The sequence below is a fragment of the Mesocricetus auratus genome, unplaced genomic scaffold, assembly GCF_017639785.1.
Source record: "Mesocricetus auratus isolate SY011 unplaced genomic scaffold, BCM_Maur_2.0 Super-Scaffold_100004, whole genome shotgun sequence".
Classification (NCBI taxonomy): domain Eukaryota; kingdom Metazoa; phylum Chordata; class Mammalia; order Rodentia; family Cricetidae; genus Mesocricetus; species Mesocricetus auratus.
Genome location: NW_024429189.1, coordinates 48184414 through 48211891, shown reverse-complemented (window position 1 = coordinate 48211891; position 27478 = coordinate 48184414). Strand labels below are relative to the sequence as shown.

Here is a 27478-nt window from a genome sequence, read left to right as displayed (position 1 = left end):
ACTTACTGTCAAGAAGGGATGGCCTGAGTGCATGGATGGCAGTTAAGAGATTGATTATCCTAACAGTCAGTAAGGATGAAGCATAAAGCAGACTTCCACGTAAAAGGAATGAATATGTCTTTTCCACGGAAACATCTGGCAAAGAGAATTCATTCTGTGGAGAAGATAGCATGGTGCATTTCATAGATGTGGATCTCCATCATTACAGGGGCGAGTACTTGATAGATGTAGGAACCAAGTGGCACTGTTACAAACATGGGAGAAGCACAGAGTTAGCAACCAGCGCCACTTACTCACCACCATGATGGATTAGACCCCATCATCCTTAACTGGGAATGTATCGGCTTGGGGTCCTACATGTGGTGCCTTGTCCCAGGGGAACTAGCCAATCACTGGGTAGCATGTTGATTATGCCAATTACATTGCACCCCACTCTTGTATAAGGATACTGTTTCATTTCTGAGACATACCCTGGATGTAGGTCTGCGTTCCCATTTACCATGTTCCTAATACCACCTCTGTAGAACCCTGAAGGTTCAGTTCAAAGTACTTGAATTCTCTACAAGCGGGTCGTTGATGTCAAATGAAGTGAGGCAATTGGCTAATGATGGATTTCAATAGCTTTACCTGTGCCCGTTGCTCTACACTGTATTCTAGACAGAGGAAAATCACGTTTGTTCTATCAGCAGAATTTGTAGTTCCAACCCCAATAATCTATGTGTTCTGTGGACCAAGGAGGAGAAGCCAAAGCATTCACACCTAGTGATGCCTGCTTCCTGCCTTGGTATGCCTTGGACTCTGTGAATTCAGAAGCTTTATCTTAAGTATACTTTCCCATGGGTAAATGAGAGTTGTTCACTCCAATTGGACATTTTACAAGCAGACCCACCTTACTGAATCAGATATCAATATATGAACCAATATGGGAATTCAGAAATGAGTTGCTGCAATCAAAAGGATATTTCTGACTATCAGAGGACATAATGTTGCCAAGGAAAGAGGCAACACTGGGATTTTATTTATAGTGTGTTCAGGAAGTCAATATCAGCCTGACAATACAAGGGGAAAACTGGGATCATCATTGTTCTGAATGCTAGGAATTAGCCTAGATGTTTATGTCAGTATCATGATAATATGTGTCTGATTCAGAAGCCTCTGTGGAAAAACCCTAAGGTATTCCTCTTAGATTCTAGAGTTGACAAGGTTGTCTTTTTTATTCAGCATGGCTAGACAGGACCTACACAGGTGGGACCAACCACTGCATAGGGAATCTGGAGCAAGCAGAGTTCTCAAAACAGTTGGAAAGAGGAAGTGTAAAACGATCTTTATTGCTGATAAAAGTAATTGTTAACCTAGAAAATCTAAGGGTTACAGGGAAAAAGCTATGATGGAAAGTGGGAGAATTAAATATAGATTGTGTGCAGAAATCGATAGTTTTGATTTCTGTAGCCAATGTAAAGTAAGTAGATGAATGGGAGGAACGTTATATTGACAGGAAAGATAAAATAGTACAGCTGTTTAGCATTTATCTGAAAATAGCATGGCAGTAAGGGATAAAGAAGAACTAATTATTCAGAAGTATGTGTTTTTGTGTAAAAGAAATTGAGCATCATAAAATCTTTAAGGTAATTTTATTTTAATGTAACCCTAGAAGGTACCAGAAGGATTTATGGTGCTAGGTAAATTGATTTTAATGATTGTGTGGGGTACAACTCAAGCAAGCACTTAGCATATGTGAGGGCCCAAACGGCATCTACAACAACCCCAGCAAAGGGATACTGGCATTTGGGTTGATGGACATCAGACTACACAACTCAACAGGTACAGATACTTTCAGCACTGTGTGCATCTAAGAGCAGCACTGAACTCTGTGGAACGGGGCTCGACTTGTGGCTCAGGGATAAGCTTATGCTTCATGTGCACGAGACCCAGGCCCTGAGTTTAAACCCCAGCTCAAAACAGAATCCCCAAAATGAATAACTAAAACCAAACAGACTCTGTGGGAAACAACTGATCAGTTAGTAAATGAGGTATGGTCAGATGGATGGCCAACTGGAAAAAAAAATAAAGTGAAATTCCCATTTTATTGCATTTACCAAAATTAATTTCAGATAAGATTTTTAGGTTACCTTTTTTAAAATTTAAATTTAAATTAGAAACAAGATTGCTTACATGTCAATCCCAGGTCCCTCTCCCTTCCCTCCCTCCTCCCACGCCCTCCCACCAATCCTCCCCATACCCTTTTCTTTACCCAGGGATGGTGAGGCACTTCATGGGGGTGTCTATAGTCTGTCATTTCATCCAGGGCAGGGCCTAGACTGTCCCCCGAGAGTCCAGGCTGAGAGAATATCTTTCATTGTGGGCTGGGCACCCAAAGTCCATTTGTATGCCAGGGATAAATACTGATCTATTGCCCAAGGCCCCATAGATTGTCTAGGCCTCCTCACTGACACCCACATTCAGGGGCTCTTGATCAGTCCCATGCTGGATTCCCAGCCATCAGTCTGGGATTTAAGAGCTCTCCCTTGTTCAGGTCAGCTGTTTCTGTGGGTTAAATCAGCCCAGTCTTAACTCCTTTTCTCATCAGTCCTCCCTTTCTGTCACTTGTTTCCTTGAGTTCAGCTCAGTGTTTTGCTGTGGGAGTCTGCCTCTGCTTCCATCAGTCATTGGATGAAGGTTTTGTTTCCCAGACTCTCTGATCATGGGATTGTAGACTGGCACTCCCCTGTCTAAAATCCATATATGAAAAAGTACATACCATGTTTGTCTTTTTGTGACTGGGTTACCTCACTCAGGATGGTTTCTTCTAGTGCCATCCATTTGCCTGCACATTTCAATTAGATAAGATTTTTAAAAATATGAAAGTAAGATCACAAAAGCATTAAAAATGGAGGGTTTTAAAGTCTCAAAAGCTTTCTGAATATAACATAAGATTCAGAGGCCATAGAATAAATGCTAGAAAAACTCAGTGGTAATTTTATACAACCGAGAAATTTCAGCATGAAGAAAATGCCAGGAATAAAAACCCAAGAAAAAAGGACACTGTGAAATATGTCTTTCTAACTCATACAACAAGCAATAATAATTTTTCCCTCATGCCAAGCCACTATTCTAACTAACACAACCAAGAAAACACACAGAAGACACTTGGAAAAATTGACATGAAATACCAGCTCATAGAAAAATGGAAGTAGCCCTTAAATATTGGCAGTTTTCCAGCCTCTTTCCTAAGACAATGCTGCATTGAAACCAGAATGGAATAGACCTCTTAATTACATGTCCTTTGTCAAAGCGTAGAAGGATCCAACCCAGGTCATCAGAAGAGGTGGGTGCTTTAACCAATGAGTCATTCCAATAGTCCCTGAAATTCTCTTTAAAATCAACACACTGAAAGGAAACAAGACGTGTCCTGACTTAGAATATGTATGCAGTGTGTGTGTGTGTGTGTGTGTGTGTGTGTGTGTGTGTGCGTGCGTGCATGTACATGTATTTCTGGAAGGATTCCTTATCCGTGTTTGCCTCGCAGGAGGGAAGCTAGGTGTCCTGGAACTGGCAGATTAAGGAGATTTTGAAATCTGTCCCTTGTTTGGGCTTTCATTGTCTACTAAGGGTCTCAGATACACATTTCCACTGAGGACTCCTGGGGCAAAGGGAAGCACAGCCCTAAGACCTCACAGGGATCTATATTCAGGTTTGGAGAGTGCAGTCAGTTGAGCAGGCTGTGGAGGCCTCTAGCTTAGTCAACATTGCTCCTCTGCAGGTTTCCTCTGTGGCCGAGGAGCAAGGTTCAGAGCCCCACTTCTGTCAGAACCTTAAACAGTGCTGTTTCTACTCCAGAACCACAGGAGACTCTGTGTTACTGACACCATCCTGTGGAGCTCTGCAAGCCTAACCCAGCACTGTTCCTTGCTCCTCTCAACTGCAGACACCTCCACTCTGTCCTCTGGGATGAATGGTCCACCATGAACAGAGTCTGCATTTTTCCTGCCTATCACCCCCCACACATGAATGTTTGGATCCATTCTTGCCTTCAGAGTGACCCAGCTCTCCCGAGGGCCTACAGCTCCCCCTGCAGTCCTTTCACGGGGTGACGGCCTCTCTGAACCATTCATCCTGGGAGATACTGTGAGGATGCTGCTTCTGCCCCTCTCCCTCCACCCCTAAAAGCACTGAACCCTGACACCAATCCATCAGTCCTCCAGTTAGCAATGGGTCATTCTTTTTCCTTTTTTAAAACTCTTAAAGACTAAAGCTATTGGCAGTTACTCTGCTATACTATGCTGGGAGTGGTGTCCATTCCTTCAAAGCTCTTGAGTGTTTTACTTTATTCACACCATCCCATAATAATTTTCCACAATTGCTGTTCTTTTTGAAAGGATCTCACCATACAGCTCTGACTGACCCAGACCCCTTTATGGAGTCCGAGGGGGTCCTGAACTCACAACGATTCTCTTGCCCTTGCCTCTTGGGTCTTGGGATTATAGATATGAACAACAATACCTTGTACATGTTTATATTCGTAACTCACCATGTACACACTCATAATGTACCCCAGAGCCCATTAGCATCACATGGAGCTTGTTTAAAGTCTTGGCTTCTCATTTCTACCACCCGCAGTGCTCCCACTCTCGATTTCAAGCCCCCTCTCTGCAACCCGTTTCCTTTAGTCTTCCTAACTCACCTGCCCGATTTCCTCCTGTTTCCCCCCTATCTATCCACCTCTGACTCATCAGGACACTTTTATTCCAGGGTCTTATCTAAAGGATATAACTTCTGACCAGTTCCACTTCAAAAATATATGTAAAATCTAATATTTGTTTCAACATCTGTTGTACCCTCTCCAGTCCAAGAACAATTGTCTTCTACTCAGAATGTTACCCAGCTGTGCTGACTTTATTTTCCTGTTGTCCTAATATGTTCACCTTCTATGTAGAGACCAGAGTAAGCCTTGAAAACCCAAAGGATATATTGCTGCTTTGCTCAAAATTCACCATGCATATATTTCTAAGCAACAAAATCAAAGTTCCTGGGAATCCCTGTAACATTCTGGGGGACCTGACTGTCCCCATCCAGGGAATCACCTTCACCTCTGCCTTCTCTCTTGCTCTACTATGCTGCAATTTTATCCTTATATCAGATATCTTTTAACCTACAGTGAGTTCCCTTATTTGTTATATTCTGCAATTAGGATGTCACCTTGAGGATATGGGATTCATTAAATGGAGCCTCAGATACCCTGCTTCTACATGCTACACAATAGATATGGAGGTGTTAGTGAGGAAATTAGAATAATAGGAAAATGGGCAAATTAAAGTCAGGTTTTTTGATACCAATTGTGTGGGTACTGTCTGTTTACCAAAGGAAATGTCCCACTCAACGCAGATGGACCAAGGCATTGTTTCTGACTGTTGTGCCGAAGTTTAAAGCCAGATCCTGGCTCTGTCATGGTTTAGTGAGAGCAAATCAGGAGTTTGCCTGCTTAGAACCTGGGTAAGAGAAGGCAACATTCTTCTCATCGGATCCAGAGTCTCTCAGGGCTTGCAGCTGCAGTTGCTTCAGGGTCTTGTAAAGGGACAGAGTTTAGGGATATGTAAATAGCCTTCCCTAATTGTCACCAGATGATTCTGGCTCTGGTTACTTCTTGCCTGAATCATTTTTTTCTAATGTCTAAAAATAAGATTTTTCTAACTTTGGAATGCCTCATATATCTATTATTATTCTAAGACAAAAATTCCCTTTTCATCATTTGCTTACTGTCCATGTAGCCTGTCAAGTTGAATGTTTAAAAAAACCCAGTATAGTATAATGTATTACTGTCAAGTCTCCCATTTTTTAACTGTGCTGTGGTCGGTTAGTAGGAGTCCCAAGATGTTCTGTCAGAGACTTTTGTATAAATGGTTCAAGAACCAGGTAACAGACGAGCCTGGAGTAAATTGGGCACAAAGCGGCCAAATGGATGGATTCTGGGGATGACAAAGAAAGGCTCCTGGGAGGATGTGGAGTTTGGAACCAGTCTTGAAAAATGAATGGTAGAATTTTACTTTTTTTTTTTAAAAAAAAAAGGGCATGTTTGAAACAGAAACAAAACCACCTGAGTGAAGAAGGCCCAGCTTTGGCATCTGATGCAGTGTAATGGATGGAGTTGTCATAAGGGAGTTGAGACACCTCCAGAAAAGTCTTTGTTGTATTAACACAGCTCTGTGTGTTCAGGTAGGCTGGTGTCAGGTAGAATCTCATGGGCAGACAGTTAATGAATTACAGAGTAATAGGGGAAGACATTCTAGGTGGAGGGGAAATGCCCTACTCAGATACTACTTTCTCCAAGGGGGCTTTTCCAGACTCCTAAGAAGTAACACTACCCCATAACCCCCCAGCTCCCACCCCATACACTCCCACCCAGGGCTATTCGAACCAGGGCGGAGCACTCAGGGAACAGGTGCCAGAACCCTGTACCGGAGGCATGATGGTGAGAGATGCAGGAGGCCTGGCAGCCAGCAGCTACACGCTAGGATTCTCAGTGCTCACTCAAATACAAGACCTTGGAAGACTGAGGCATGGACGGTCTCATGTGTGATCTGGAGAGCCACGGGGCTTCTCATCAAACAGAGGTTCCAAAGGTTTCTTGAGAATGTCCAAAGGCTTGAGCATGGCTCTGTCCATTCCTCCCTGAATTCCAACAGTATGTGCTGGTCAAAGATTTTTATTACGTCAAATATAAGAGAGGAAAATATTCTCCCTAAGTGAAGCATGAAACACAAGAGTTTGATACAAACGGACATTTTCTCCCATTTATCTTCAGCAATGGTTTTATTAGAAACGAATGCTAACTTCTTTTGTAACGTTAAAACACTCTCTTCTGAAGCAGCTTACCATGAAAGAAATGGTTGTCAGCTTTCTTTTGGCTCCCACCCCTTCCTAACAGCAGATGATTGGCTCTGCACCTGCTCCAAGTGGGTTCTCAGTGCCAAGCCTCTTGCCCAGAAAATTGCAGTATCAAATCTCAGTCCCAACTGTGAGGCGGCCCGCCAGCCACTGTCTCCATCACCACTGGCCTCTGAGAGGGGAGGCCTTCCCAGTCCCCAGGAGAAAAGCGCTTTCTCCCCTGCCACCTCCTGGGATTTGAACTCTGACCTCAGGCCTCCTTTCAGTCACCAGCAGGCACTGCACTGGTTGATAACAGTGACTCACCCCTGCTTGCTCAGTCTGTCCCTGGAGTTACTGGATAGGTCAAATGTCGGAAGACCTGAGATCATTAGGTGCTCAGTTCCAGTGTCCATATATATCTAAGGAGAAGGAAATACACATTTTTGTTTGTCACAGCCCACAGCCTGTTTCCACAAAGACGTGCCTCAGCTGTGAGTGGGTCAGGGTGCATCAGTACTGATTTCCATGTCTACAAGTTGCTATTATTTATACCCTTCTTTCTGAATAACATGCTCATCATAATGCATGACTTATTTGAAGAGGGAAAGCATTGTGTTTCACCTCTAGGAAAGCAGATGACTAAACACACACACATACACACACACACACACACACACACACACACACACTCAAGCAAGAATCTAAGATACAAGCAACAAATGCTATTTAGATATGTGTATGATATTCTGACGGACAATTTCTTACCCATTTTCCCTTTAGGTTTCCCAAGCAGGCCAAAGGCCCTAAAGATCTTCCTCAACCCCCAGAGTCACAGACAGGAGTCTGTGCAAGTCTATTTTGAGAAGGTGGAGCCTCTGCTGACGCTTGCGGGGATAAAGACCGATGTGACAAGTGAGTTATTTTCTCTGTGTAACTTTACCGCTCCACATGGAGCCCACACAGTCTTCCTTCCTGAGCACGAACAGCTGCTCAGAACAGTAAAGCATTCTTCCTGTGTCCCATTGTCAGCTCCAGGGGTGTCATTCACTTAGCTTGCTTTGTCATCATGCTATTTTGTATGGAAATAGCAATATTTTAGATCTTTCACAGTAACAGTTACTAGATGTTATCTGAAAGCAAACTATGGTTTTTGAAACCTTCCAAGTGTTTACTGTACCATATTTCTGCCTAATGTTTTTCTGTGCCCCTTCCCTCAGGTTGTTTCTGTTCTGACCCTGACCCCTGCTGGTTAGGGCAAAATTAAACACAAAACTGCTGCTTTTCCTTGATTTGGGAGAGACTGGGAGCTTGAATCCATCCTCAAAAATAAGAGTTCACTTAGCTTCTTGCTAAGGAAGACAGGAATTTGCTAATCCCCAAATTAGTAGAAAGAATGTTGGTAAAGTCTTTTTGGACATTCAGCATTTGGAGACGAAATTCTTCTGATTTTTTTGTTTTGTTTTGTTTCGTTTTTTGTTTGTTTGTTTTGTTTCTTTCTTTCTTTCTTTTTTTTTTTTTTTTTGCTTATTTTTTGTTTTTCGAGACAGGGTTTCTCTATGGCTTTGTAGGACGTCCTGGAACTAGCTCTTGTAGACTAGTCTGGTCTCGAACTCAGAGAGATCCACCTGCCTCCCGAGTGCTGGGATTAAAGGCATGTGCCACCAATGCCCGCCTAAATTCCCCTAATTTATTAACACTCACTATGCACATCTACTAGGAAGGGTAGACACTGTGTAAAGCCAGAACTTTCTGGGCTTTCTTTCTATATGGCTTCACTACAGTAGAGGGTATCTGCTGCACACTGTAGTGGGTGGAGTTTTTTATGTAATTAAGCTATTCAGGAGACAAGCCCAGAGTGCAGTTGAGTCTCCTAGTCCTAATGACAGGTTTCTGGAGGAGGGACCTGGCTTTGCTCAGCTGTGATAGACAGTGAAAGGTCTCACAGTGTGAAGAAGGCCTTTGAAATTCGGGGAGTGTCTTAAAGCACTCAGGGAGAAGGGAAGTTCCTCCCCAAAGAAGCTTTGTGGGAAGTTCAGTCACACCAAAGGCATCTGCCATCTTGAATGTTAAAGAGGATTCAACAATGGGGATCCATGCCTGTAATTCTAGTACCAGGGAGACTGAGGAGGAAGATAATGGGTCTGAGGCCAGTTACATAGTAAAACCAGTCTTATTAAAAATAAATAAATAACAAAATAACAATAAAAGAAAAAGAAACATGTCAAATGAATTTCTGAGTTAATTGAAATTACAGTGGAAAAGTTAGCTTGTAAAGGCTATAACTTTGGCCTTACAGATGATTCACAATGGAAATGTACAATCTAGAATCATCCCTATTGTCTGTGGGATAGTTCCAAAGATAGGAAGGGTTTGAAGTCCATCCTGGGATGAGCCAATTAAAAGTTAGATGAATATCAAGCTCATGAATGGCTGTTAATTTTCCGTATGTGAACACTGCTCAGGAGTTTGCCTGGGTGTTACTATGTGTCAGTCAGTTTCTGAATCTCTCTCTGGAACTCAGGCACTGTACCTTGTATTTGGGAGGCTGAGGCAAGTACACCACTTGTGCCCAAGCTTTCCAGGTCAGCCTGACAATCTTGCTCTATGCAGGATGCATGGATATTGAGAATTCAAGTGGATATTTAAAACTAAATATTGTGGTTTTGGCATATGTATAAAAACCCACGGTGTCCGGAGGTGACAATGATTTTGATGAGAGGGCTCAAGAAAAACCACACGATCCAGATAGTTCCTAAGAGGCAAAGGGGTAGACACAGGAAGGAGAAAGGAGGGTAGCAGGCATATTTAAGTAAGGAGGCAGAGATAGGAGGGAGTAGTATAGTATAAGGATCCATAATATAGTATCTTGGCAGACTATAATTTTGGTTATACCTTCATAATTTTTATTTTATCTTGAATCCAGTTTATCCCATCTTCATAAAACATTTGGCCATTAAATGGTAGCTTTTTTGTTTTGTTTTGTTTTGGTTTTCGAGACAGGGTTTCTCTGTGACTTCGGAGGCTCTCCTGGAACTAGCTCTTATAGACCAGGTTGGTCTGGAAATCACAGAGATCTGCCTGCCTCTGCCTCCTGAGTGCTGGGATTAAAGGCGTGTGCCACCAATGCGCAGCAAATTGTAGCCTTTCTTATTCTTACCTAGTGGGATGGAGAAAGGCATGTTTATGCAAGAAAGGGAGACCCTAATATGTACCAAATCTTCTTTCAGTCTGATTATCTGTGCCCAATAAAGGACAGCTATTTCCTTTCCTGGATCTGGGGTAGATTCCCTCTTCTTGAAGACTGAAGCAAGATGTCTGAAATGAATGTGAATTCTCTTAAGGAAGAAGGACAAAGTGGCTTTGGGAAGCCCCAACCCCACCCTAGCAATGAACCCCATACAAGCCTGAGTCCAGACATGGCTGAATCTTATGCTTACACTCAGCAATTTGTTTATCACATCTTAATCTAGAGTTGGTGGCTTTTTAAAAGTCACAATTTTGTGATATTGCTTGGCAGAATTGAACCCACCAGCTGAATTAGAGGAGGAAGAGGAAGAGGAGAAAAAAGAGGGAGAGGAGGAAGAGATAAAGGAAGCAGAGGCTTTTCTTCTGTTTATCAGCAAAATTTCACACCGAAATGTTCCCTTTTTGTGTCAAAGACCGAACACACATGTGGCTGCTGGAAGTGTTTCAGCTTTTCTGTCTTCCTTGCTTAAAGTGTCATACAAAGATGGCCCTCAGTGTAGGAGTGTCATTTTCATAAAATTATGTGACAAGACTCAATTCGCCATTTAATGGAAAAAAATATAAGAATATTTCAAAATCATTGTTTCAACATGGCCCCTTTGCACTGATGAGTCCAAGTGGAGTAGGAATTGCCTAAATTCTATACGGTAGTTTATTAGGGGGTGTCATGCTGTTTAGTATTTGGCACGTTTTGAATATTGCACCTATATATAATACTTTTCCACACACGTATTTTAAACATAAATCTTGCACATCAATACATTTATACTTCTTTCACTTCAATTTGTGCTGACTTCCTAGCCACTTCTGAATATAGATCAGTGCTTTTTGAAACATTTGAGTTAAAACAGTAGTCCATGCTGCTACTTCTGCCAATGTAGGATTTTCTCTGATAAGAGCATCAGCAAGGCTTCTCGAAATGCTGAGAGGAAATAGGCATTTACTCTAGTAATATATTGGTCCACTGGTCCAAGAAGAGAATGAATGATAAGTCCAGGCTGACATATGACATATGTTCCCTTTCTGGCTCTCAAAATCAAGAAGATTTTAGAGTTTATACCTTTAAAGGTGCCTTTAATCCCAGCACTAGGGAGGACGAAGGTGGGTCTCTCTGAGTTCAAGGCCACCCTGGTCTCCAGAGTAAGTTCCAGGACAGCCAGGGCTACACAGAGAAACAATGTCTTGAAAACTAAATAATAAGAACAAAAAGATGCTAGAGTTTTGAGAGGTCGTTGGGTCACAGAATGAACTCACAAAGCAATAAAGTGCAAAGTCAGAGAAATGGAGAAATCTGAGAAAATAATTTCAGTACCAGACAGTTCCAGTTTCCCAGGTTGAGTCTTGTGACTGCACATGGAGAGGAATTGACGAGAGCATAGATAGCATGCTGTAGTACAGGGGAGGTGTTTGGCTCTCCCTGTGATATCAAGGAGCCTTATCTTGGGATTCTATGCTAGAGGCAGAGTGTTGTGTTCCTGAAGAACACAGATGTCCTTGAGCACAGTCTCACTGCCTTTGTGAACATAAGCAAAGGTACTTCCTTTATGCCATCTCATGTGTGTGCTGATCCTGCCCAAGGCCACATAGTTTGCAGATTAGGAGTACTGCTTGTATCACAAACGCACTTGTCCTCTGGCTAAATGGTTTTGTGCTAGTTATACACTGCACAGCACAGAGGACATCAGAGCTGGCAGTTACTTCCCTACAATTGTTTTTTCCCTGTATTTAATGTTGTTCATTGTAACAACACAAAATTAATGCATTCTATCTGGTGTGTGGAGCCATCACACTCTGTGCCCTTCCTTCTGTATATTTACAACATGCACTTTGATCATCACTCACCCCCTGCTTTAACAAAGGTGCTGGACCTTTTCATGGTCATTAGCACTGTGGTTTAAAGAGGCATCTCTGAATTTAGCTATGGTCATCACCAGGTCAGTGTCCCTGGGGTTATCTAGGCACCAGATAATTCTGCCTCCTTGTATGTAGGGGTATTGCTCAGAAAGTGGAGCTCTTGTGGAATCATCTTCTTTCTTTTTATGTGGTCTTGACTTTCGGCTCTTGTGATTTTGTGTTCGTTCTCATCTGCTCTATGTGGCTCTGCTTTGTAGCTTTCTCTTTCCTTATTTCACGCAGCGGAAACCTAGGCCATCTGGGGAAACTCATCCACAAAGTTTGTGTATGGGGTAGGGCCACAAGTTATGAAAGGTGCTAGAAGCTGAGCATCCTGGTCTGGTTCCACTTTGAGCTTACTGGGATGCTGTAGGAGAGGAGGAAAACAGTATTTCAGTATCCTAACCCATAATGAAGTGTGAGTACCAGACCAAGACATGTTTCTTTGTGTCTAAATCATACTGCATCTGCATTTTCTTTCAAATTCATTGTGGACATTTAGTATTAACCTCAGGAAATTATTTGCCCTAGACATAGTATCCTGGAGTAGTAACATTTATGCTGAAGTGGAGGAGTGCTGGGGCAAAGAATGGTGAAATATACATTGTAAATCTCTAATACAGAAAAGACATGGAATGCTGACTTCATAGGAAAAGGAAAGTAGATGAAAAGGCAGTATCACAGTAAAGAAAATTGATTGAGAATCCCTTTTCATGATCATATTTGGTGGGTTAATCATGACTCTGTCTGATTCTAGAGCCCACAAGAATCTGCCTGGTTACTTATTTAGATTCTTTCTATTTTGCATAGTTATCTAAATTACAGTTAATCCTTTTCCTTGCTTTCTTTTTCTTTATGATCACTTTTTGCTATTTTACAGCACAGGTTGTCACTAGAATATGTTGTGTCTCTCCAAAGTTATTTTATTCATCCTGTTACAACATTTTACACCTGTGCATTTCCTAGTCAGTTTTCTTTCACTTGTTTCCTATTTTTTTGTTTCAGACAAAAAAGTGATTAATTTTGTAGCATATTTAATATCCCTTAAGATTCCTGTACTTAGATGTATTACATTAATGTATAATCAAATGCCATTTGAGATGTTAAAGAGAAAATTAAAGTATTTTAACTCTCACTTAAATAAAAATCATTTAGCCAAAACACAACCTTAAAGTGAGTTTCATAATGTATTTGAATTTTTTTTCAAAAGTAAGCTGTGCTGTAAAACCCAGATGTGAAAACTTATTTATAGCCTATGTTTTTCTTCATAACAGCCTTAGTGATCTTGACCATGTTTGTGTAGGAACACTTACTATATTGCATTTTAAGGTTGTACATGGTTATATGTATATGGCTATAAATGAATTATCAGCACACATCTTTTACGATAATGTTCCCTTGCAACTTTATTAATATTTATATTTTGAATTTCATTATATTTTTCCTCTGATTGAAGTTTAACAGGGGTTTTGTTCTGGTGAATAAGGTTGGAGAGAATTACAATATAACAGCACTAGAAACAGAATGATTCTCTCAGACACCAATTCTAATAATTTTTAACAATATCTAAAAACATCATAGCAAAAGCTTGAACCATGCTGGCACCAAGGACAGACAGGCATGAAAGATTAATGTAATCTTGCATATAATGATGCACATTCTTACACAAAAAAATCCATCTGCAGTGTCATGTCAGTCAGCAGAAATCTTTGATGGGTGGATACAGCTGGGCTGCCTCTTCTGGCAGGGATGCCCCAGAAAATGCTAAATGTGCTTGTGATACTTGGTGCCATCTGCAGTGTGCCCACTCATCCTGTTTCCACTGGTATTTTCAGTGCTTCATGGGATATTAGTGGCTGTGGCAACAGAGATGTGCTGTGACAGACTTGTTTCCTCTGAGGACCTGGGCTCTGGTCCTGTATGTCAGCCTCCCACTGGGTTTGGGTTTCTTATCACCCAGTTGGCATTACTTTGTATTTTCACTTCCAGATCCTCTTTTTTTTGAGTCTAGCATCTCCAGATACATGTTCTTCTGGTATGTAAATCTTACACTAACCTTTCAACTAATTTATTCATGTTAGGTTGCCAAAATGATTTAACATTGACTGTTCAATGCCAGCAAATATGCTGTATTTTCAAAATACTCCTGTTCCCAAGCTTCTGATCAAAAAGAAAAGTGTCTTATTTAGGGAAAACTAAAAAGACAAGCACCAAGATAAACTCCTTACACACTGTGTTGGATATCCCTAAATGACTTATATAGTTGCAACAACTGCATAGTCTTCTTTTACTTAAAGCTATAAAATACCAGACAATGAATGCTTAATCCTCTTTCCTGTGATTCAAATACTCAAGAATAAATGCTCCTTTATGACCTGATCATATGTATTGAACATAATATCTTGCTGAACCAAACTTAGAAAGCATAGATTTCTATTTAAAATATTCATTTTTTTGTTTTTCTTTAATAGTAACAGAGTATGAAGGGCACGCCCTATCCCTGCTTGATGAATGTGAACTCCAGGGATTTGATGGGTAGGTTACATTATTAATCTTCACATATATAAAAATGATGCTATCAAAAACTTTCTTAGCTTTTAGACACATATTTGGTACTGATAATTTTAAAGCATTATAATGAATCAGGCTCTGTTTGTTCATATGCATGTGATAACAGTTAAAGCTAATATATTGTGGTAATCCAGCTCTATAGATCTGTCATAGGGAATCACATAGAGAAATTAAATTATAAGTATCCAGGAAACACAGTGCACTACCCTGTACTTAACAGGCATATATTTGTACTTAAAATCCAGGTCAATGTAAATGAAGACATTGATGAAAGATATTATGCTTATCATGCAACGTAACAATGCTGTTGTCCTTTGCAGATTTACTGGTAGCTTAATAGCTACCCGATAGTGAATTTTGCTGTGATTGATTGCAGTAGACATTTTGTTACAACAAATCTATTTTCTGAATGAATAAAAGATGTTGGTTTTAATTATCTTATAACTTATTGACTAAGTACATATGGTTTTGTTTTATAGTTTTAGCATTTTATTATGAATGGATTGTCACAAAGTTTTAAATTGCATATTACTGCAACACTGTATGGTTTCAGTTTTTATCACCAGGGATGAAAAGCAAGTCCTTATTCTAACTTCCCTGCTAAAACTCATGGATGGGTACTGAACTGGAAGGTGGTTGCCTTCTTGAGCCCTGTATAATCCTCTACTTTGCTTTCAAGTGTTGTAGTACAGAGTATCCCTGGTCTTATGGGACTACCAATTCTCTGCCAAAGAAAAACACTGCACCAGGTAACCTGGGAAACAGCACAGGTGTGTTTGGTTTTAGAGGGACCTGTGACAGGCTTAGGTAGGGCATCATTGCCACACAAGGAACAAGTAAAGAGCAGGTGTGCACCAATGTGTCCATTCGTTGATCTCTTCTTCATCAATCAACAGCTTCTTTCCTGTCTTTGATCAAGGCATCTGGTATTTCTGATGCTTGAGCCCCAGACCATTCCCTTGCCTGCATGAGGGCCTTGAGGTCGAACATGGCCAAGAACTGTTCCAAGATGCTCTTAAATAGCACATTTGGATGCATGGTGTTGTTGACAATGAAGGTAGAGGCCATCTTTAGGCCCCAGGGCAGGATATCACATACAGTCACTTTGATGTTGTTAGGAATCTATTCTACAAAGTAACTGCTGTTCTTTTCTGGATGGTTAGCATCTGCTTGTCCACCTCCTTCATGAATATGGGGTCATGGAAGAAAATGACCATGGTCAGATAGTGGCCATAGCATGGTTCTCAGATGGTCATATTCTTGGCATTGAACGTATGCTGTGTGAGCTTGGGCACTGTCAGGGTCCCTGTACTGCTGACTGCCCAGAGCAGTGATGGGTGTGAAACCGGGCATGAAGGAGTGTAGACACAATTAGAAGGGCACAATGTTCACTGCCTGCTTGCACCAGGTTGGTATTGAACTGGCCAGGGAAATACAACAAAGTGATGCCACTTATGGTGCCAGACACCAGGTGGTTGAGGTCCTCATAGGTGGGCGTAGGCAGCTTGAGCATACAGAAGCAGATGTCTTAGACCTTGGAAACTTGTTTGTAGTGCATTGCTGGAGTGTGCTGAAATTGCTCACTGGCATTTGAACATTAGGAACAAGGCAAATGAGATACAGAATTGATTTGCAAATGTAAGGGATTTATGTATGTGGTGAAAACATTACTTTGGGGAAGATGTTTATGCAAGCTTTGCTATCTGAGAACTTTAAAAGATGGTATGTGGATGATTGCTACACAGAGATGGGAAGGAACGACCAGTGAACCACTGGGTAGAAGAAAGGTAGCTCATCTTCATTTTCCCCAAATCAAAAGAAAGCTTTAACGCTTCCAAAGAAATATTAAGACACATGAAGGGTAGTGTTACCATCAAAGGAAGCACTGAATTGTAGTAAAGAAAAAAGTAGTGCCTAGTGAGGCATAAGACTTAGAAGGTAAAACATGGTTAAACCAAAGGATCTGTAAAGTGGGAGTAAATCTAGATGCTTATACTCTACAAACATCGACTGTCAGAGGACAAGGTGGATAATTACTTTATAATTTCTTACCTAGAAGGGGACAGAAGGATAAATAGGCTACATTTGAAGGACTATTCTGGGAAGTATACACTTAAAAATATGACTGGGAAATTCATGTCAATGAGTGACTTATTGTGGTCTAGAGTCCCAAGCTACAAGTGTAAGAAGATCATGGCCTCATTTAAACCCTTGCTTTGGACTTTGGTTATATAAAAGTTAGGATAAGAGATGTAGATATGAAATCTGCACTTACTCACTGGTGGCTCGGGATTTTCTGCTGAGTGTAGTATCTGTCAGTGTCTTCTCTTGGTAACTACAGCATTATGGGGATTTAGAAGGTCTTCAGAGTAGGAAAAGGATTGTTCAAATGCAAAGAGACTTTTCCCTTTACCCAAACATTTTTAATTTATTTCCCATGTGGAAATTACTTTGCACTGTAATGTTAAAAGATACATAGAGCCTTTAGTTATTACAAATTCTGAAACTAATTGTCCTGTTATGTGAACTAAGTAAGTCCCTTAATTTGTTTTAATACTATGGCATACTAATTTACTTTGGGTGTATAATAATTTTACATTTATATTAGAAGTCATCTATGTCCCAAATATTTTAAGTAGTTCATTTATTTGGATGGGTTTAGCTTTCCTAATAGGAGCTAGTGTGGTTGGAGTAATCACCTTAATTAAAAGGTAATTCTAGTTTCCCTTACTTAGAAATACATGGACTGTTGTGAAAAAGGTGGAAACATGATTTCAGTAAACACTTCAAGAGAACAAGTCTCTACAGACAGGAAATGTCCTTCATTGAACCTGTTTGAAGAATGACCATAGGTATCTGCATCTGCTCCCATCACATCAGCACAGGATGAAACCTCTCTGGTGATGATTATGCTAGGCTCCAGACTACGAGGATAGCAAAGTATCATTAGGACTCTTTCATTGACTTCTTTTTGTTTTTTCTGGTCTTGTTTGGTTCTATCCAGACTCTGGATCCTAGCCCTCCATGCAGTGTCAGGCAGGAGCTCCCTCTCATGGCATGGGTCTCGTGTGTTCGTGTGTTGGTCCAGTTACAGTTTGGCCACTACCACAAGTTCAATGCCACTTTTACTCCCAGTACATCTTGAGACCCACATATATACATTACATAGAGTTCTGGGAACACTGCAGGAGAAGAAGGATTGCAGGAGCCAGAGGGATCAAGGTACCATAAGAAAACAGCCCATAGGATTAACTAAAAAGGGCTCGTGGGCCTTGCAGAGACTGAAGCAACAATCAGAGTGCTTGGATGGCACTGAACGAGGCCCTCTGCAATTATGTTGTGGCTGTGTATCTTGATGTTCTTGTGGGATTACTAACATTGTAAGCTGGGGGTGTCTCTGATTCTTGCAGGCTTTGGGGACCCTATTCCTCCTACTGGATTTCCTCGCCCAGCCTTAATATGAGGGAGTGTGCCTATTCTTTATTGTAATTTGTTATGCCCCATTTGGTTGATATCCCTGGGAGGCCTTAACTTTTCTGAAGGGAAATGAAAAGAAGTGGATCTTGGGGAGAGAGGAAACAGAGGAAGGACTGGGAGGAGAGGAGGAATGAAAAATTGAGGTAAGGATATACTATATGAGAGAAGAATAATACAAAAAAAAAACAAAAAGAATGACCATGGGAATATTTTTGAAAAAAGTTTATACAAAAGATTTAAATATGGAATGTGACCCAACATGCCATTTCATTTTGATGAGTGGGAGGATCTCTGCTTAACAGCAGTGGAGGTATTGAATGAAAGTGGTTAGTAAGTTATTCATGGCTTCTAGACAGGAGGCTGAGAAGCTGCAATCCAAAAAAGCTTCCATGCAGCTTAGTCAGCAAAGTGAAACAGTTTGGTAGATGATGTTTAAGAAATACCATTTCCTAAGATCTTAGAGTTTTTAAAAATGAGTTCCATATGCTTCTGTGAAGACACATTGTGACATATTTCGAAAGCCAAGAGAAACAGCAGATCAACACTCCATGACAGCTGGTGTCCCACTCCAGAGTGTTCTAGCAAACACTGTGGGATCCATGGCTAAAACTCGTTGAAGGTTAGGCTCCATATTACCTCATTTATGTGGTCTGAAAAAAGTTAAGTAAGGGCAAAAATGAGAATTGTGTCAGCTGTGCAGACTGGAAGCTGTGTCAGGTGCATTCACTGTTAAACGAACACTGTTAAACCAACCTGTAGTGTTTATGTTATTGTTAGTATACTAATCTTGGCTTTTAATTTTTGTGTGCTTTTTAATTTTCTGTATTGCATAGCATTATTCTTTTTTCATAATACTATTAGACATATAAACTATACAGTAGATGTTGGCTGGCTAATATTGACAGTTCCTCGGACTGACTGTGGTATTTGTAATATTTATAAAGTTTTTAAAAGCCAAACTCTGAGTCAAAAAACAATCTGACATTCAACATTTCAAAGATAATATTGGTTGTGATAGAAGATATGCAAGCTGTCCCCTCAAAAACGTTTGTTATCATTCTTTTTTAAAAGGAAATTAATGTGCACCCTGATTCTACTTTTCTAGAAAGGATCATTCTTCTAATGCTAGTGGCAAAGTTGACTCACTCTGAGAACAGTAAGACTTACCAGATGCAAAAGGGTCATTCAAGTAACTCTTCAGCATATAGTAACTTATTTGAAAGGATGATTTTTTTCCTTATAGTATCTTATTCCATGATGTTTTTATATTAAACACATTCATTGGGTTTATGTCATATGCCTTGATGTAATCTTATCAATTTGATTAGCTATTTTTCCTCTTTACTGTGACAAAATATCTAGACTTTAAAAAAATCAGCTTAAGGAGGGAAGTGTTTGATTTGGCTCACAATCTGAAGGTTGTACCATCTTCCTGGTGGGAAGGCATGGCGGCAGGTGTGTGAGCTGTGGGTCTCATTGCTTCCATAGTTACAAGCAGAGAGGGATGAATACTGGTGCTCAGCTCGCTTCCTCCAATTGTATTCAGTCTGGGACTAGTTTATGGGATAGTGCTGCCCATAGTCAAAGTTTTCTCTAGGCAGTTAATCCTTTCTAGAAACACACTCAGATTTAACTAGAAGTATGCATCCATGGCAAACCTAAATCCGGTCAAGATGACAGTAAAGATTAACAGTCTAGTAGTTCATGACACAAAACAGTATATTCCTTTCTAATTCATTCAATTTCACATTCATTGGATTATGTCATATACCTCAATGGTTCTCCTGGTTCAAATTGATTTTCAAAGTAGTAATATTCCCATAAGGCTACAGTCTTTGGATTTCATAAGGAATGGTAGTGTAGATACTTGCTGATAGATGACCATGGGAAGCTACTTAATCTGTAAATTGAGGCTATCAATATCTATTGTCTGCAGCTATCACTTAAGTAATTCACAGAGTGCTGAGAACATTGCCTGGTATGTATACAGTCATGTTCATTAACTGTTATTCACTGATGGTACTTACTTACTGTTTCTCTGTTGTTATACTTATCATTTAGTTTCAAAAGATTTTCCTATTTTATGTATTATGACAAAAACTCAAAGGTTATTAATGTATGTATTTGTTTACTTATCTCACAGAATACTCATGGAAAGGCTATCTCTAGCTCTAGCAATGAGTTAAGATACCTGTGATGCTGTTATTTGTAGTCATGTGTTACCATCTTATGAATGTAAGAGTCAAGCTTTCCATCTGAATTGTATTTTTGTGTGGGGATGAAGAGTTTATAAGGTCCTTTTAGAACACAAACAACATGTGCATAGTCATGGATAAGGATTTTAACAAAATTTTGTAAAGCACTGGGAAATCTCATGGAAAGTTGTGAAACCAAACAGATAAAGTTCAAAAATTTGGAGTGACACGCTTTTGGATGTTAACAATCAAATTCTGGTTAGATGTGAGTTTGAATGTTCACTGCTTAATACCTTCCAATTCAAATGATTTTTTCTCTGGAGAAGTGTGGAGGGTCTGGTTTTATAATGTATTTGCACCTGTGTAGTACTGTGTCTTCTGAGCCATTGTCCTTTACTAAAGGATTAAAGTTTTTTGAGTGATTACATTGACTACACAGTCACATACACTATGTGAGTAAGGTTAGAAAATGTTTTAAACTCTCGACTCTGTGAATGTGAACTAATTCTGCTTCCTTCTGCTTGCTTGTGTGTTTTCAGTGTCGTCTGTGTTGGTGGAGATGGATCTGCCAGTGAAGTGGCCCATGCTCTGCTCCTCCGAGCTCAGAAGAGTGCTGGGGTGGAGATGGACTGCCTCCTGACCCCCGTTGCGTCACAGCTTCCCCTTGGCCTAATACCAGCAGGCAAGGAGTAGCTGCAGATTCCTTAAACTGCTCTTTGTCCTAGTTTACTTTCTATCAGTATGACAAAACACCATTGCCAAAACCAAGCTGGGGAGAGAAGGGCTTTTATCACCTTAGTTTACAATCCATCACTCAGGGAAGCCAGGCCAAGAACTGAAGCAGAGGCATGGAAGGGTGCTGCTTACCAGCTTGTTCACCACCACTTTCTCAGCTGCATTTACAACCATCTTTCCAGGGTTAGCACCAACCACAGTGGGCTGCACACCCCAATATCATTCATTAATGAAGAAAATACCTCGTATCCTCATATCGGACAGACGCCTACTAGCTTGTGTCATGTTGACGAAAACAAACCTGTACAATAGTCTGTTTTGTCATTTCATTCCTGTCTCCTAATAAGATTCTAATACACAGACTTTGGTTCTGAAATAACCTCACTCTTTGTCCAGTGTTTCCACAAGCAAATGTAAAACTTGGGGCAAGACATTTAAATCTTTTGCAGCCTCATCTCCTTTAAGGTCCTCAGGCTCCTCATCTTTCTCCAAGCATATCCCTAGTGCCTAAGCACAGGGAGTATGCAATAATGTTTAAGTTATATGAATATACAGAACACCTAAAATATAAGCTCTACCCTAATAAAATCAAAGGCAAATCCTCAGAATGCCTGAGGAATAGGGAGGGAGCCTTGATGGAAGATGATAGTATAATAGTAGGCCAGTTGATGGACACTCTTCATACATGCTACAGAAATGGGTCTGAATTTGACCTAACAAGCAGTAGAGAGTTATGGGATGTGTCAGATCAGAGACACCATTCAATTAAGCCTAGTCCAAAAGGATTCATTTTGATGTAGGGCACAGAATTACTTGTGGGGAAAGCAGAGGTCAAAGAAAGGGAAACGGCAAGCCTATGTATGGTTCAGAAAAGATTATGTTATTGTTTATTTAATTCCTGCAATAATAGAGGGAATTGGAATTGGTTACTTTTTCATTTTAAAAAGTTAGAGTTTCTATTGCTGTGCTAAAATGATCAAAAACAACCCAGAGGGGAAACAATCTATCTCTGCTTACAGCTTGAGTCTAGTATGAAGGGAAGTCAGGGCAGGATCTTGAGGCAGGAACCTGGAGGTAAGAAATGAAACAGAGGCCATGGAAGAATGCTGAATTTCAGCTTGCTCTTCATGGCTTGTTCAGCCTTCTTTGTTATAGTATCCAGACCACCTGTCTAGTGGTGACACTACACATAGTGGCCTGGACTCTCTCACATCAGTCATCAATGGAGAAAATTCCTACAGCCCAATCTGGTTGGGAACTTTCTCAATTGATATTCTCTCTGCCAAATGACTCTGACTCAAGTCAAATTGACATAAAACTAACCAGTTAATAAACCACTATATGCAATTTGTTAAGACAAAACAGGAAAAAATATTTTTTCTTGTGAAAACAAAAATGTGTGTGTTTAAAAAATTTAATGTTCTATTTAATAACCATTATATCCATACCACACATTTAGAATTGCTATTACAGTGGTAGTTCTACTTATGTGTTTAACATATGAGTGGTTCCATAAGGGATTAGTGTTAGGGTTTTATTATTGTAAAGTATATTTTTGATTTTGCAAATATACACATTATTCAGTAGATACCTGTAGAAATACCATTAAAAAAAGAACAGATCCTAATACCTTTGTAAAGTATGAAGTATTTTACAAAGCCAATAATTTAAATAGGCAGAGAGATTAGACTACATCCTGACAATTTAAGGCACTTACAAAAACCAATAATGGTCTCAACAAAGATAATAAAACAGCCTTGACTGAAAGAGATGGGGGAGGAAGATGCAATTTGGATCATTGTTTTGTGCCATTTTATTTTTGACCCTTCAGTGTCATTTTAGTAGTTCTGCCTGTAGCTGGTGGAAGCTTCCTGGCAGTATATGTGCCCAGGCTGCTATTCTTCTCATTAGCACTTGAATCTCTGAGGTCATTCACTAACCACCATAGCTCAGAAATGGAAAGGGCATTTTCTAAGAAGTGTGCATTTGACACGAACGGGGACTTTTATAAAAATTGGTCATTATGCTTATGCCTATAATATGTAACCGATTTTTACAAATGCATAATGTTGAGGCGTTGAGGATTTTCCCCTTAATCTTAAAGCATATTTATAATTTGAAAATATCCTGTTATTCAGTGACTAACTCCAGGAATGGCATTGTCATCTTTTTTGTTTTGAAGATACAGCAGGCTGCCAAACTCTGGTAGTTGGAAAGGAGTTGCAGCTTGCTAATTCTGTCTAACAGGAAGAGAAAGTCATGTGTGGGTTGTTTAATATGGGGATGCGATGCCTAGTCAGGGCTTTTGATGAAGAATGCGAACAAGAGCTAGGCAGGAAGTTTCCAAGCTGCCCAAGAGGAGACAGAGTCTGCCTTTGAAGTCATTTGCCTCCTGGAGAGAGACACCCAGAGGGGGAGTGTTTAGTAAATTACTCCACTGAGCCAACAGACTAAGCTGCTGAATTATCCTCAGACGCAAATGTATCAGATGTGGTAAAGCCTGTATTTGAACTACTGGCCATTAGGAATTGTTTGTTGCCATGGGAACTGGTGCTAAAGAACTATACAGAAAGAGTCTGATTAGAAGGGAATAGGGGCATAGCAAGAAAAGCCTGAGAGGACATAAAAATAAAAAAGCAATCCAGTTGTTGTAAAACAAGACTTAATCCTCACACTGATGGCTCTGGATCATATATTCTTATAGAGTTTGCATAAATAAAATTCATGTTTTCCAATTAATTTGTGGAGAATAAAATATTGCCGAGGGACTGTTAATTTCTATGATATTTAAGGCAAAGAACCGATGTGTAGGTGCTGCTTTCATGAGAATTTTAGATATGCTTGACTAGGAAGTCATTACATCACATTTATCTGCTTGGATGTAGGAGACATTAACAGCCTTATGAATATTCATGCTGTCTGGTTAATTAAGTTAATTGTTTTTGCAGAAGTGCTTGCACTTCCAAGGACAATTTTTTCATTTATTTATTCATTTTTTTATTGCTTCTGTGGGTGCTGCCTAGTATTTATCAGGCAGGGTTTCACTTTTTCTTTCCTGAACGACTGTCCCCCCACACAACACCTCACCCCAGAACTTTGTTTTTAGCACATTTCATCAGGTGTGGGGGAGGGGCTGGTGGGCAAAGTTACTGGTAGTGTTCAGAAAAATAACTGTTCCTGCTAATTAAAATGTTTACCTTCTGCTATTTATGTGAGCAGTGTAGTGTTCTTTATTGTAGACATCTTTTCAAATAGTGTACAGTTTCCTGGAGGGGAAAAGTACTCTCTGTAATTTTATGATGTCAAATGGACTTTTTTTTATGAACTTCTGTGTTTTCTTCAGAGTGATAAAGATGCTCACATTCAAAGATTAAGGTAATGCATTAATGAGCAGATGATGAATAGTTTCTGACATATTATCATGCTTCCAATGACAACTAAATTGTGTTGGAGGACAGTGGAAAAATTTGACAGGTCATGAAACAAGCTGATTTCTAGCATTTCATCAGGATATTGCCTGAGTATTCATCACACTTTAAGTTCATGGGGGACTGTCTTCACTTTCTTGAGTCATAATGTGTGTCCTTCACTATTATGTTTAGCAGAATTACATTATGTCTCTTAAAGCCTTTCTGGAAGAATGCTTCTGCAGTCTACTTCAACACCAGGAGGAAATGATGTCATGGAATACTGCAGCTGATAATACTAAAGACACCTCCCCCCCCAAACAAGTATGTGTCCTCTCCAAAGCCTGTAGTGTAAATCTGATGCAGCAGGAAACAAATGATTTGCTTTCCTTTGGATAATTCCAGATTGATCATGAGTCATGTGACCAACATCCAGACAGTAAGCTCCAAAAGTTCATGGAGAGTTCTAGTCAACTATCCCCAGAGTGAAGGTTTCTATGTGTTTGCAGAACTCACCCTGAGCATTTGTTAAAACACTCATTTGGGTCTGCTGTGTGTGTTCACAAATACATATTCAATTCATATCACAAGTTGGAAGTGAATCCTAGGAACCAGGTGATGTTGCTACTGCTTATTCATAGACTACACCTCTATAAAATTCACCTGGGCATCTTAAGAACTGAAGACTGATTCATTATATCTAAGTTTGTGCCTGAGAAACATTTTAAAAGTGAATTTATTTCTATCATAGTTGGTTTAAATGACTTTTCCTCACTTATTTTTAAATTGACTAAAAGCTGCCCATGGTTACATGTACAACATGTTTTGGAATATACAGACCATATCTACTCTCCCACATATGTATAATTTTCTTATGTGTGTGTGAAAAAATGAATTCTACTCTTAGCAATTTTCAAGTATGTTACAAATTAATTGTAGTTACTATATTTTACAATAGAATTCTCACTATTCTCTCTAACATGGACTTTGCCTCATTGACAAATATGGCCCTACACTTCCCATCTCTCCACCACTGTTACCTACTTCCTGCTCATGTGAGGTCAGTTTTGTTTTCTGTTTTTTGTTTTTTTGCTTTTTTTCCAGACACTACTTATAAATGCAATTTTACAGTGTCTTATTTTACTTGACATAATATCCTACAAATTTGTTCACATTGTCAAAAACACCAGATGATCTTCTTTTATAAGGTTGCATTCTATTATAACTATGTTCTACACATTCATATATTGGTCATGTTGTGCTCAAACTCTGAAACTCCAGATCACCAAGAGACCCGATCAGATGCAAAAGCAAAGAGTCTTTAATCAATTAATGAGTTAACTCGGTTTCCCTGTCCACCCAACACAGCGGGTAGAGCAAGAAGGACCCGGAGGAACAGACAATATATTGGGGTAGAATCAGAGGAGTGTCTGGGGGTCTGCTAGCTGTGAAGCAACAGTCTCAGGGTTGGTGCACCTCCAGGCTTTGGTGGCTTTTCGTGTGTTGATTGGTCAGCTGCAGCTGAAGGAATGTTGCTATGCCTGGAGGCCCTCCCAGGGTGGTTGCTGTGCTGCATTCTACTATTTCCCCAAAGCACATCCAGAGCCTGCCAGATAATTTCTGATTGGTTCCTTGCTACATGGAGGATATCTGGCTTCCTAGTGACTAGGACGAGGTTGGGCAAGATCGGTGGCTCAGCACATGTTGCTGTGTCAGATGCCTACCACTTGCTGGGTCTTTTCTGCAGTCTGTTATGACTGCCAAATCAGGGGGCTGGGTGAGGGTCTGGTCCATTCAGGTATAAAAGCTGATCCTAAATCTTGGCTATTATGAAGAATGGTGCATAAGCATGAACTTGTAAAAATTTCCTTGACACATTGCCTTCATTTTCCTTTCATGTCTTCTCATCCTGTTAGTCATGACACTGCCCTCTAATTTCTACTCCCATGCCATGAATGCATGTATGCATGTGAATGTGTGTGTGTGTGTATGTGTATGTAAGAGAACAAGTTAAATATTTTCATTCTTGTGAGTAAATAATCTCTATTGTACATGTATTCCACATCTCTTTACTCATTCATCTGTTATGGCTATGTAGGCTGAATGATCATTTTGTTTTTTGTGAATAGTACTACAGTAAACATGAATATGCAACTATCTCAGTGGTAGTTCACTTTGAGTCCTTCCAGAATATACACAAGCTTGTATAACTGGGTCATATGGTAGTGCTACTTTAAATTTGCTGGAAAGTTTCCATATTGATTACCAAAATGGCCACACCAATTCACATTCCTACCAATAGTAAATAAGGCTTTATCTTTCTCTACATCTTAGGTAGCTTTTGTTGACATTGTTTTCTTTCCTTCCTTCCTTCCTTCTTCCTTCCTTCCTTCCCTCCTTCCTTCTTTCCTTCCTCCCTCCCTTCCTCCCTCTGTCTCTCCCTCCCCCTATCCCTCTCTCATTTTTCTCTCATATTGCATCCTGACCACAGTTCACCCTCCCTTCTCTCCTGCTAGTCCCTCAACACACATCCCCTTGGCCCCAGATCCACTCCTCCTCCTTTCCCTTCAGTAAAGGACAGTCTATCAGGGATATCCACCAAACATATCATGCCAAACTATCATAAAACTAGGTACATCCCTTCATACTAAGGCTGGATGATGAAACCCAAAAGGAGGAAAAGGGTCCCCAAATCAGGCAGAAGAGTTAGAGATAGACCATACTCTCTCTGTTAGGGGGGTCTCTCAAGGATCCCAAGCTACACAATCAGAAAACATATGCAGAAGGCCTAGGTCAGACCTATTCACTCTCTCTTATTGCTGCTTCAGTCTCTGTGAGCCCCTATGAAAATTGGTTGGTTTATTATTTGAGCTGTTTTCTTGTGGTGTCTTGATTCCTCTAGCTCCCACAATCCTTCCTCTCCCTCTTCTGCAGGATTCCTCAAGCTCCACATAATGTTTGGCTATGGGTCTCTGCATGTTCTCCCATCAGTTGTTGGATGAAGCCTCTCTGACAATCATGTTAGGCTCCAGTCAATGAGTATAGATGAGTATCATTAGGAATCATTTCATTGACTTTTTTTTCTGATCA

General features: G+C 40.2%; 1 protein-coding gene and 1 pseudogene across 4 annotated transcripts in view; one reads left to right on the top strand and one right to left on the bottom strand.

Moving 5' to 3' along the window:
• The window catches only part of Cerkl (ceramide kinase like), a 123621-nt gene that overhangs the window by 49002 nt on the left and 47141 nt on the right, over positions 1-27478 (top strand). For all 4 annotated transcript variants that reach the window (XR_005877235.1, XR_005877234.1, XR_005877233.1 and 1 more), the window contains exons 3-5: positions 7645-7776; positions 14475-14538; positions 20786-20928. Coding sequence is in view for 1 of the 4 variants with exons in the window: in XM_005065118.4 (XP_005065175.1) it covers positions 7645-7776; positions 14475-14538; positions 20786-20928 (339 nt within the window). In the remaining 3 variants the exon portion in view is untranslated. The remainder of the gene's footprint in view (positions 1-7644; positions 7777-14474; positions 14539-20785; positions 20929-27478) is intronic.
• On the bottom strand, positions 15460-20633 carry LOC106021691 (annotated as a pseudogene).